Source organism: Mobula hypostoma, chromosome 20 (assembly GCF_963921235.1).
Source record: "Mobula hypostoma chromosome 20, sMobHyp1.1, whole genome shotgun sequence".
Taxonomy (NCBI): domain Eukaryota; kingdom Metazoa; phylum Chordata; class Chondrichthyes; order Myliobatiformes; family Myliobatidae; genus Mobula; species Mobula hypostoma.
The window spans coordinates 2,273,303-2,285,987 of NC_086116.1; the positions used below are offsets into that span (position 1 = coordinate 2,273,303).

The following is a 12,685-nucleotide window of genomic DNA, read 5'->3' on the forward strand; positions in this document are numbered from 1 at the left end:
GCCCAGAGTCTAGAGAGTTTTGATAAATGATTACCAACGTGTCTACTATAACCTCCACCAATTCCTTCAGCACCCTGGGATGCATCCCATCAGGACCAGGGGATTTACCTACCTTCAGGCCCTCTAGTTTGATCTCTTTAGTGACAGTGATTTTATCGAGATCCTCACCTCTCATTTCATCCATAACATCCTTCTTTGGTATATTAGACATGTCCTCCACCGTGAAGACCGACACAAAATGGTCATTCAATGCCTTTTTCTCCCTCTGTCCCTCTGACTATACCCCTTGCCCATCCTCTGTTCCCCCCCCCGTCTTTCTCCCCGGATCTCCTGTCCCATGATCCTCTCATATCCCCTTTGCCAATCACCTGTCCAACTCTTGGCTCCATCCCTCCCCCTCCTGTCTTCTCCTATCATTTTGGATCTCCCCCTCCCCCTCTCACTTTCAAATCTCTTACTAATTCTTCCTTCAGTTAGTCCTGACGAAACCTGAACAGCATGCTGTAATCTTTCACCATTCAAATAATAATCTGCTCTTCTATTATTCCTTCCAAAGTGGATGATCTTGCCTGAAACGTCGACTGTACCTCTTCCTAGAGATGCTGCCTGGCCTGCTGCGTTCACCAGCAACTTTGATGTATGTTGCTTGAATTTCCAGCATCTGCAGAATTCCTGTTGTTACATTCAATGCCTTAGCTATTTCCTAATCACCCAATATCAATTTCCTCTTATCGTCTTCCAAGGAACTTACATTGACTTCAGCCACCCTCTTCTGCTTTCTATATTTATAAAGACTTTTGCTATCTGTTTTTATATTTGTGCTAATTTACTTTGATACTCTATCTTCCCTTTCCTTATTTCTTGTTTAATTGTTCTCTGTTGCTTTTTAAAGTTTTCCTAATCCTCCAGTCTCCCACTACTCTTTGCGATTTTGTACACATGAGCTTTTAATTTGATACTATCTTTTATTTCCTTAGTTATCCAAGGCTGGCTCTCCTCACACTTACTTTTGACTGGAATATACTTTTGTTCAGCACTGTGAAAAATCTCTGAAAGTATTCCACTGTTCCTCAACTGTCCTATTCAAATAGACTGCACTCCCAATCCACAATAGCCAATTCCTCCCTCATCCCGTTGTAGTCTCCCTTGTTCAAGCATAATACACTGGTTTTAGATCTAACTATTTCATCCTCCATCTGAATGCGAAATTCAATCATACTATGATCACTCTTCCAAGAGGATCCCTGACTACAAGATCATTAATCTTACCTGTCTCATCGCACAGGACTAGATCTAAGATAGTATTTTCCCTTGTAGGTTCACTAACATGCTGCTCAAGAAAGCCATCACAGATGCCTTCTATGAAGTCCTCGTCAAGACTTCCTTGACCAACCTGATTCACCCAATCTATGTGGAAGTTAAAATCCCCCATGACAACTGCCGTTCCGTTCTTACAAGCTTCAGTTATTTCTTGGTTAATTGCCTCTGCCACTGCAATATTTTTATTAGGTGGCCTTTAGACAACACCCACCAGTGATTTTTGTCCCTTTACTATTCTTAATCTCTACCCAGATGGATTCAACATTCTGCTCCGTAGATCTTATATCGTCTTTTACAATCACCCTGATCTCATCCCTAATTAAGAGCGCCGCTCCACCTCCTCTGCCTTCCTGCCTATCTTTCCGTATTACCTGATAACCGTGAACACAGAAGTCCTTGAACACAGCCCAGTCCACCGACTCAAAGCAACCCTGTAGCTGCTCCTCTGCCTCCCGTGACAACCCCTTTGTTGTCCTAATCTCTGGAGTTTTGCTCATTAGCTTCTGTCTCTATGCAGGCAGTGATCAGATTTACTGAAATGTGGTCTGGGCATGGAACAGTAGGAATTCCTTATCTCAGTGTAATAGTGTGATGGGACCTCTGGTGCTACAGGTTATATGTTGATAGCAATTAGGCAGGATTTTCTTCAAACGAGCCTGGTTGAAGTCTTCGATTATCATTTGAAATGCATCAGGATGGGCTGTTCCTTGTCTGCAGACAGCACATTGCAGTATCTCAAGCTGGTGGTGGTATGTAAACTGCAGACAGTATTATGGAGGACAACTCCCTAGGTAAATAACACACACAAAATGCTGGAGGAAATCAGTAGGCCAGGCAGCATCCATAGAAAAGAGTAAACAGTCAATATTTCGGACCATGACCCTTCATCAGGACTGGAGAGAAAAAGATAAGAAGTCAGAGTAAGAAGGTGGGGGGGGGGAGGAGGAGGAAGAAATACAAGATAGTAGGTGATGGGTGAAACTGAGAGAGGGAAAGGGGTGAAGTAAAGAGCTGGGAAGTTGATTGGTGAAAGAGATAAAGGGCTGGAGAAGGGGCAATGTGATAGGAGAGGACAGAAGGCCATGGAAGAGAGGGAAGGCAGAGAAGCACCAGAGGGAGGTGATGGGCAGGTAAGCAGATAAGGTGAGATAGAGAAATGGGAATGGAGAATATTGAAGGAGAGAAGGAGCCATTACGGGAAATTCGAGAAATCAATTTCTACGCCATCAGGATGGAGGCTACCCAGACAGAATACAAGGTATTGCTCCTCCAACCTGAGTGTGGCTCAATCGCGAATGTAAAGGAGGCCATGGATGGTCTCTCTCACCAAATTACTTCTCAGGTCTTTACTTCACCCCTCTCCCTGTTTCACCTGTCATCTACTACCTTGTATTTCTTCCTCCCCTCCCTGACCTTGTATGTCTTCCTTCCCTCCCTGACCTTCTTACTCTGACTGCTCATTGTTTTTCTCCAGTCCTGATGAAGGGTCTCAGCCCAAAACATTGACTGTTTACTCTTTTTCATAGATGCTGCCTGGCCTGCTGAGTTCCTCCAGCATTTTGTGTGTTGCTTGGATTTCCAGCATTTGCTGATTTTCTCTTGTTTGTGATTCCCTGGGTAAGTAGAATGAATGGAATGTGACCATTAGATGTTCAAGGTTGGGGGAACACAAGTTTGACAAAACCACCACATTGGAGCACCACCACCTTTATCATGAAACATACACCTCCACCTTTTGCCTTTTCCAAATCAGCAGTACGGTCCATTTAGTAAATTGAGAAGCCTTTGGTATGATCTCTGTATCTGGCGTGCTGGAAGTAAGCCATTTCTCATTCAAACAGAACACAACAATCCTTCATTTCCTTCTGATACAGCATTTGAGCCCTTTTAAAGTTTAAGGTCTTTGTCCACTTAAAGGTGCTGTACCTGCTTGCTTGAGAGCTAAGTCCGTCATAAGATTGTGAAACCTGTAGATCATTAAGTTTATTTAAAAGAACCTTGTTTAATGGGAAATTACATGCTGCTGATTGCAGTGAGAGTAATTGAAAAGAAGTATATTTTGCAGCATTGTACGTAGCCTGCAGAATGTCCCTGTGGTTCACCAGTGCCATCTTGTAAACTCTTCTCTGCTGTGAGCCAAAATTCTCCTGCACTGCCAGATGCTGTGCCTGTCCTCCCTCTGCACCTCCATTTGGAGGTCAACCTTTCAAAAAGCCCAGCCTTCCTGATGATGAGTGTGGATCTGGCACACAATGTGTCCTGAAGTGCCAGGCTAAATACTATCAAGTGATTCTTTCATAATGACTCGTTTTTGAGATTTGCGCGCAAAAATATAGTGTTTCAGTATCCACCTTTTAGCCACAAATCTATCCTTCTTACTCTGCACTGACATAGGTGAAAATATCTGGTGTCACATTGTACATGGTTGTCTGCCATTTGCAAGAAAGATGAACTAGAAATTAAAAACTACAAAACACTTCCTGGATTTCTACTTCATCATGAAATATTGATAAGATGGGGTGTCCATTATCTGCAAGTAAAATGTGCTACTCGCTGCCATTATTGATGGCTAAACTTCAATACCTCACAGTTTGTTTCTAGAATTCATCAAACTGGGATCTTTCCGTATTTCCAGTACCTGACCGGTTTCCAAGAAATTATGAAAATTACAAAGTCTCCGCAAACTTTGCCACGATGTTGGGCTAACATGCATGTCACAAGCTGTAGGCTCTAGTTATGGTACCCAACATCTGCAAATCCTTTAGTATCCACTAAAAGTTTCCTCTCTGAAGATCTCAAAGTCAGCACCCTGGAAACGTTCTAAAATGCACAGTGTAATATTCTCTATGCTTGCCTTATAAAAATATTTTAGAGGTCTTTAACAAAGAATATGAAACGATGTTTATTTTATACTAATCAAAGATTTACCTGAACGCCAGCTGCAACCTTTGGAAAGCTATTGCTGCAGACTGAAGCTTGGCATCAATGACCATCTCCAGAGCAGCAGGAGGAAAGCTGGCAAATTCAGAACCATGGTTTGCTTTCAGATTATCCATGAAAATGTTCAACTTATTTTGTGCTTCTTTCAAGATGACATCCTGCAGTATAAAATAATCAGTAACTAAATTCATATGACCTATTCCATTTGAGTGAGAAAATTGAATACACCACTATACAAGCACCCATAACAGATCAGATGTATTCTCCCTAATACAAATTGAAAATCTCCCTATTACAGCAGAGATGATACAAAGGGAAACCAGAAAAGACCCCATACTGTCTCAGAACTACATAGCTAAAATGGATGGAATGTGCAGCAGAAATTTCAGTTCTATTTTAACTTAATCAGTCCACAGGACTTGTTTCCAAAATACATACATTATACTTTACACTTTATACTTTATTGTCGCCAAACAAATAGTTAAAATTAGTAAATATTAAAAATTTAAATTATATATCATAAATAGAAAATAGAAAAATGGGAAGTAAGGTAGTGCAAAAAAACCGAGAGACAGGTCTGGGTATTTGGAGGGTACGGCCCAGATCCGGGTCAGGATTCATTCAGCGGTCTTATCACAGTTGGAAAGAAGCTGTTCCCAAATCCATAACCAATTTCTCGAAGCACTTCATAGCAATTGATGTCAGAGCCACAGGTCGATAGTCATTCAGTCATGCCACCTCGCTCTTCTTCAGCACTGGGATCATCGTTGCCTTCTTAAAACACGAGGGGATCTTAGACTGAAGCAAGGAGCAGTTGAAGAAGTCAGCAAACACTCCAGCTAGCTCGCTTGCATCAGACTTGTTTAGATGTTCCTTTGAACTTTTTGAATAGAACTTTGTGGCCGCAATGAGCAAAGGTATGTTTGGAGAAAAAAGGGTGAAGAATTTCATGAAAAGAACCCCTCTCCAACAGTTAAGCATGGGGGTGGATCGATCATGCTTTGGGCTCGTGTTGCAGCCAGTGGCATGGGGAACATTTACTGATAGAGGGAAGAATGAATTCAATTAAATACCAGCAAATTCTGGAAGCAAACATCACACTGTCTGTAAAAAAAAGCCAAAGATGGAAAGAGGATGGCTTCGACAACAGGATAACTATAAGTCTCACTTGCCAATCAGAGTGACTCCCCTTGTCAGGAAAGATGTTATCCTACAAGAGTAAGAAATCCTCCACAGTGGTTAATTTTTTTAGGTCTGAATTGGGCAATTTAAAATTTACTACGTAGTGAATGTCTGTATAGTAGTTGTATTATATAGAATATTATATAGTATACTAGCACAGTACTGAAGTAATTTTATGTATCTCCCTGTGCTACTGCCTCAAAAAAAACCTAATTTCATGACATATGTGAGTGATGATAAATCTGATTCCAATAGGGGTCTCTATTGCAGACTGAGAGTAAGAAGGGGGCAGAAATAGGGGAAGGAGCGGGAAGCACCAGAGAGACAACCTATAATAATCGATAAACCAATTGGTTGGAATAAAATGACCTTGCCTGGGGTGCCACCCCCATCCCTAGCACTCCTTCTCTGCCACCTGTCCCACAGCCCTCTCACAACACTCCACCCTCATCTTTCCCAAAATCCTGTGCTCCTGCCAGACTCATTCTCCACTCCATGTTGACAGATACAGTACTGTGCAAAATTCTTGGGCCCCCTAACTACTTTTGCACAGTACTGTATGTATATACACACAAATTGAGATGCATTCTATATTGAGGTGAAGTTTATAGCTAAGCAGGGAGGAGTGTTGTGTATTTAACATTTTAGTAATATATGATAATCGTAAATATATAGTTTGATCAAGCATTCTTTGTGTAAATAATTCATTACAGGTGACCTGCAAAAGTACCTAAATGGCATACGTCATTACACACCACGGCATAACTTAAAGTAAAAATGAAACTAAGCCACGCATTCCCAGCACTGTGTTTTTGCTTTCAATTAGCACATATGACAAACACCTCACTAAAAGTGAAATAAAACTAAAGTGCATGTTTATCCTGGTCTCCTCCCCGTTTTCTTTTGCGCAATTTCTGGAGTTACGAAGCACCACACTTGGTTCCAAACTGTTAAGTACAATTAAATCCTCATGGACTGATGGGATCTATACCAGGATGCTAAGGGAAGAAAGCAAGGAGATTGCTGGGGCTCTTAGAGATATTTTTACATCTTCATTAGCCAGATTTGAGGTACCAGAAGAATGGAAGGAAGCTCATGTCTCCTTTTTCAAATAGGGCAGTAGGGATAAACTGGAGAGTTCAGGCCAGTGAGCCTCACATCAGTGTTTGAGAAGTTGTTCCTTATATATTCCCTGCAGTTGTTCCCTATTCCTGATAGGAATCTAGAGTAAATGGTAAAGGTCTTAGGGGCATTGATGTACAGGGAGAACATGGGGTGCTTGTCCAAAGGTCCTTAAAAATAGCAACACAGGTGGATAGGTGAGGGAAGGGGACGTTTGTTATGTTTGCCTTTACAGGCTGAGACATTGACTGGAAGAGTTGGGATGTATGTTGCAGCTGTACAAAACATTGGTTACACTGCATTTATAAACAGTTTCAGTTGTCATACTGCAGAAAAGATGTGGTAGCAATACAGAGATTGCGGAATAGACTAATCAGGATGTTACCAGGAATGGAAGGCTATTGTTATAAGCTTAAACATAATGGAAGCTTTGCTGCTGACATAAGATAAGTGAGTCAAAGGATGTATGCCCCGTTTAGGCTGACATTCAAATGCCCTATTAAGTTTCGAGCCAGTCACTCAGATGCACAACACTTACATATTTCACTTGTTAATTTCCCAGCACAGCTATTTAGTCACCAGTGGAGCAAGGTACATCAGAAGAAAGATGAACCAACTGTGCTTTATAACTGAAGATATGAGGTCAAAGACTAAAGCACATAAGACAGCAAGGGCAAGTTGTAACAAGCAATGGGAGAAAGAAAATGAAACCATGGATCAGGACTGAAGGTAATGATAGAACAGACAATGGGAAATTTTACAGCAAAAGACCAAAAAGGTTCATCTGGAGGGACAAAACTGATTACAAGATAAAATAGAAACAAACAGTGGGAGCTTCAATGGATATATTAAAAAGAAAAGGGTAAGTATGAAACTCTAGAGAACATGAATGAGAATAAATAACAGGAAATGAGGAAATAGCAGCTGTTAAATCATTACTTTGCATCAGTCTTCAAAATGCAAGCATCCCAGGGATTTCTGATGGGCTAGTTTTAAGCACAATGCAAGAATTGTAATAGTCATTAGCACGAAGAACAAAGTCTTGGAACAACTAATAGGCCTAAAGGCAGACAAGTTGCAAGATCACAATCCCTGCCCAAGGGTTTTAAGGGGAGTAGCTGCAGAGAAAATGGAGCCATTGGTTGAGGTTCTTCAAAACTCACTGGATTCTGAGAAAGTACCAGCAGAAAATGGAAATGCGACTCTTGTTCAAGGAAAGAATTTACAGCTTCTCTTATGTACTTGCCAAGGTGTTTACAGAGGAATTTAGTTAGCCATCGGTTTTGGACACCTGCGGTGCTTTTCTGTTTCATCGTTAACGAGTTGCTGAAGAAATTAAATCGCTGTTCTTTGGAGCTTAGGAGAATGAGGGTGACGTCATTGAAAGCTCCTGGTTCAGGACTGAGTTGAAGATGAGATGTTTCGACCAGTGAGGTATAGTTTGGGTGAATGCACAGTCTTTTCCCAAGGAAAGGGAATCAAAAACAAGAAGGCACTGATTTAAAGTGAGAAGATTTACCCGAGGGGCCACTTCACACAGGTGGTAATGTGTATATGAAAACAAACTGCCAGAGAAAGTGGTTGAGGCAGGAACAATAATAACATTTAGAAGGCACATGGATCGGTTTAAATGCAAGTAAATAAGCCTATCTTAAATGGGTATCTCGTTTGACAAGGACAGGTTAGATCAAAGGGCCTATTTCCATTCTATGACTGTAATTCATTGTTAGCAAGACAAACACAAGAGATTCTGCAGATGCTAGAAATCTCGAGCAAAAAGATTTGTTGTCCTGGTAGGCCCATTGCTTCACCTGCTCCTGCCCATTGAACTAGTGTCCACATACACCAACTCCATTCTGAACTTGTTGGTTCACTCCCTTCCTACCTACATCTTTAATGCTTCATATACTCTCAATCACTTCATTCACTTTGAGTTCCTGGTCCTGATCAATTTATTTTCACATTGAATGTCCAGTCCCTATACACACTTTTATCCCTCATCAGGAAGGCCTTAAAGCTCTCCATTACTTCCTGGACAACAGACCTAACTAGTTCCCCTCCATCACCACCCTCCTCCCTCTTCCGTCTGATGGAACTGGTTCTCACTTCTCACCCTCAACGATTTCTCTTTTCGCTCCTCCCACTTTCTCCAAATCCAAGATGTTGGCCATAGTCACCTGCATGGGTCCATCTGCCATTTCGTCAAGTACATGGAATAGTCCATGCTACGAGCCTACACTGAGAATTGTCTCCTATTTTTTCTGTGCTACATTACCAACTGCATTGATGCTGATTCTTGCACCCATGGTGAGCTTGTCAAATTCATTAACTTTGCCTCCAACTTCCACCCTGCCCTCAAATTTACTTGTCCATCTCTGACACTTCTCTTCCTCTTTCTTGACCTCTGAACCATTTATGGAGAAAAACTATCAATATATTTCACAAACTTATTGACTCTCACATTTAACTTGACGACATCTCTTTCCACCCTGTGACTTGTAAATTTGCTATTCCTTACTCTCAGCTCCTCAATTTCCACTGTATCTGTTCTCAGGATGAGGCTTTCCATTCTAGAACTCTCAGCCTGACTCCCTCATCCACTCATCCCTCCCCATTGAGCTTCCTCCTGGCACTTATCCCTGAAAGCAAGGCAAGGATCTCTTTTCTCACCACCATCCAGGGCACCAAACAGTCCTTCCAGATGAGGGGTCATCTACTGTATCAGTGCAGCCTTGTCTACATTGGTGAGACCCAATATAGATTGAGAGATGGCTTCACTGAGCACCTTTAGTCCGTATACCACAAAAAACAGGATTTTCCAGAGGCCAAATATTTTAATTCAGTCCCTGGCCTCCTCTACTATTACAACAAGGCAATACACAGGTTGGAGGAAAAACAGTTTACAAGTTGTCCACGTGTTTTCCTAACCTGATGGCATGAACATCGATTTCTCTCACTTCTGGTAATTTCTCTCCCTCTGCCTTCTATCTTTTTCTATTTCCCAAAATGGTTACCGTCTCAGGCCTTCTCTTTTCCTCACCTGCTCATCCCCTTCCTTTGGCTCTCCTCCTCCCTGGTCCACTGTCTTTTCCTATTAAAAGAGAGTCATAAAAAACTACAGCACAGAAACAGGCCCTTTGGCCCATCCAGTCTGTGCCGAGCCATTCAAACCACCTACTCCCATCAACTTGCAACCGAACTATAGCCCTGCATACCATTCCTCCTCCGATGCTTCAAGCATGCTCTGTACAACATCTGCCAGTTTTGTATGCTGCATGTCCTCCTTTTATCTCAAGTGATCTCTTTATATTGCACCCTCCACATCTGTCACCTCACCATCACCCTCATGTACCACCTCCGGGTCAGTTTATTCCTTTTCAAGCACAACAATCACGGTCAGTGAGTAAAACTTCAGCATTTATGACTTTAACCTGATTATGAGAAAAAAGTTAATAAAGAATAACATCAACTGAAAATGGTTTGTCCAAACTCTGAATTTTCATTAACATTTCTGATAATGCATGAAGTGATTTAAAGAACTTCTGTTTTTTTTTTGAGTGTATATACATGGCACTCCATCATCTACCTATTTAATTATGAAATGAAGTGTAACACTGCAAAGAGATACCATAACTTTCTAAATTTTCTTTTTCTTAATGCTTTTAACTGCTGCCCCTTTAATGAGGTGCAATCCTACATGTACCAGTAACCTTGTGGTTTATAAGTAAAATGTTTCTCAAAGCCAGGCCTAAATCAAAGATGACACACAATTTGTTCATCTAAGGTCATATAACAATAATCACTGATTGAGAAGGGATCTGATTGGCCTTGATTTTTGTTTTCCCTCTTCATACTAAATGTGCTGATGATGATTGCAACACCTCCAAGCTAAGTTAATGCTAAACCTTGTTTGTGGGTAAAGGGCCAAGCTATTCACTGAACTGTAAAGGAAACTGTCATTGTAATATTAATAATCATTTATCAATTCAAAATAATGTCATTCCAATTGTCAGAATTAGATATAGCATCCTTTTTTTTGGACTTTGTCATATTCCCTTGAAATCTTCTATTTCCTAAATCCTTATCTACATTCCTAAGTCTTTTCATTACTTCCGCATAATTTTCTCAAGATTAATACTATCATTTGTTGGGTTTGATTACCAATATTACACATGTGCCTGTTCAGTAGCAGTCTTGTCTCTTGATTTATATTCGGTATTGTTATTAACATTATCAAGCAATTTTTGGTCATCAAAGTATCTTTTTTTCATGACATCTAATCACTTATTTGGGCTGGCTGGTGGTGCAGTGACATCAGCACCGGACTCCGGAGCGAAGGTTCGCGAGTTCGATCCCAGGCACGCTTTCCATCCGTGCCGGGTTGAGTGTTGAGTTTGCAATTCGGCCTCGTAAAAAAAAGACTGCGCTATGAGAAGGACGTGGGGGACCACTCACAATCTTTCCTCCAAGACAAACACTTGAAAAGTGGTCGCCCAGGCTCTGGCAGAGTATGGCACACAAAAAAAAAATCACTTATTAAAGATTGAAATCAGAATGATATATCCTCCGAATTTAGTGCTTCATTCTAGGCGTTCAAGAGATGACTGTTGTGCTATCTGTTATTTTTGATATTTCAAATTTTACTAGATTTTAGAATCGTCCCTAAAGAATATTGCCAAACTTAATTATGGAAGAAAAGAGAAAATACTATCAATAGGTTACCTTGACAGAAAAAAGCTGGAATTTGTTACTAGACATGCAGTAGGACAGCTGACTCATAAGTTAAAGTCAGCAGTTATGCAAACTTTTGTTTGACAGATCTGAGGTTTTAAATTTTATAAATAGTAGATACTTTATTGATCCTAAAGGAAATTACATAGTCACGTAGCATTACAAGTGCACAGATATAAATATTAGCAGAGAGGTAAAAGAATTAAATAAGTTACCACAAACAGTGTTAGCAGGAGGGAGTCATCACTTCCCCGGCGTAATAGCCGAGGGTAAAAATGACCTTATATAGTGCTCTTTGGAGCAGTGCAGTTGTCTTAATCTATTACTAAAAGTGCTCCACTGTTCAGCCTAGGTGGCATGCATAAGGTGAGAAAAATTATCCAGAATTGCCAGGATTTTCTGTAGGGTCCTTTGTTCTACCACAGCCTTCAGTGTGTCCAGTTTAACAGAGCCAGCCTCTCTAATCAGTTTATTCTGTTATGTTGATGCCATTGCCTCAGCACACCACTTCATAGAAGATTGTACTGACGACAACAGACTGGTAGAACATACTCCAAAGAACCTCAGTCTCCTCAGCAAGTAGAGGCGACTCTGGCCCTTGTTGCAACAGCCTCTGTATTGGTGCTCCACTCAAATCTGTCATCCAGGTGCAGCCCCAGGTACTTGTATGTCCTCACCCCACCTACGTCCTCGCCATCAATAGTAACAGGGAGCAATGCATGATTAGTCTTCCTAAAATCCATCACCATCTCCTCGCCTTACTGGTGTTGAGCTGCAGATGACTCAGCTTGCACCACTTTGCAAAGTCCTCTGCCTGGACCCTTTATTCATCCTCCCATCCTCCCATACACTCAACTATTGCTGAGTCATCAGAGAATTTCTGCAGATAATGTGACTTAATGTTGTATCTTAATTCTAAGGTATGCAGGGTGAACAGGTAGGGAGCCAATACAGTCCCCTGGGCCCCCAGTGCTGCTTGTAGCCCATGTCTGACACAGCTCTGAAGCTGGAGATAGAGTGCTTCTCTGATAGAGCAGAGATGCACTCTGCCAGATGGTTTGAGATTTGTCTATTTTAATGCAAGGAGTATCATAAGCAAGGTGAATGAACTTAGATCGTGGATCAATACGAGGAACTAGGACGTTGTGGCCATTGCAGAGACTTGGATGACTCAGGGGCAGGAATGGCTGCTGAGTGTGCCGGGCTTTAGATGTTTCAAAAAGGTCAGGGAGTGACAAAGAGGTAGGGGAATGGCGCTGTTATTCAGGGATAGTATCATGGCTGCAAAAAAAGGAAGAAGCCGTGGACAGATTGTCTACTGAGTCATTGTAGATGGAAGCCAGAAACAGGAAGGGGGCAGAACTCTACTGAGTGTTTATTATAAACCCCC

The 12,685-nt window shown here is 41.4% G+C and overlaps 1 protein-coding gene across 1 annotated transcript in view; it reads right to left on the minus strand.

Moving 5' to 3' along the window:
- The window catches only part of LOC134359153 (cilia- and flagella-associated protein 54-like), a 510,505-nt gene that overhangs the window by 150,761 nt on the left and 347,059 nt on the right, over positions 1–12,685 (minus strand). Inside the window, exon 52 of the mRNA XM_063072102.1 lies at positions 4,249–4,418. Coding sequence (XP_062928172.1) covers positions 4,249–4,418 — 170 coding nt within the window. The remainder of the gene's footprint in view (positions 1–4,248; positions 4,419–12,685) is intronic.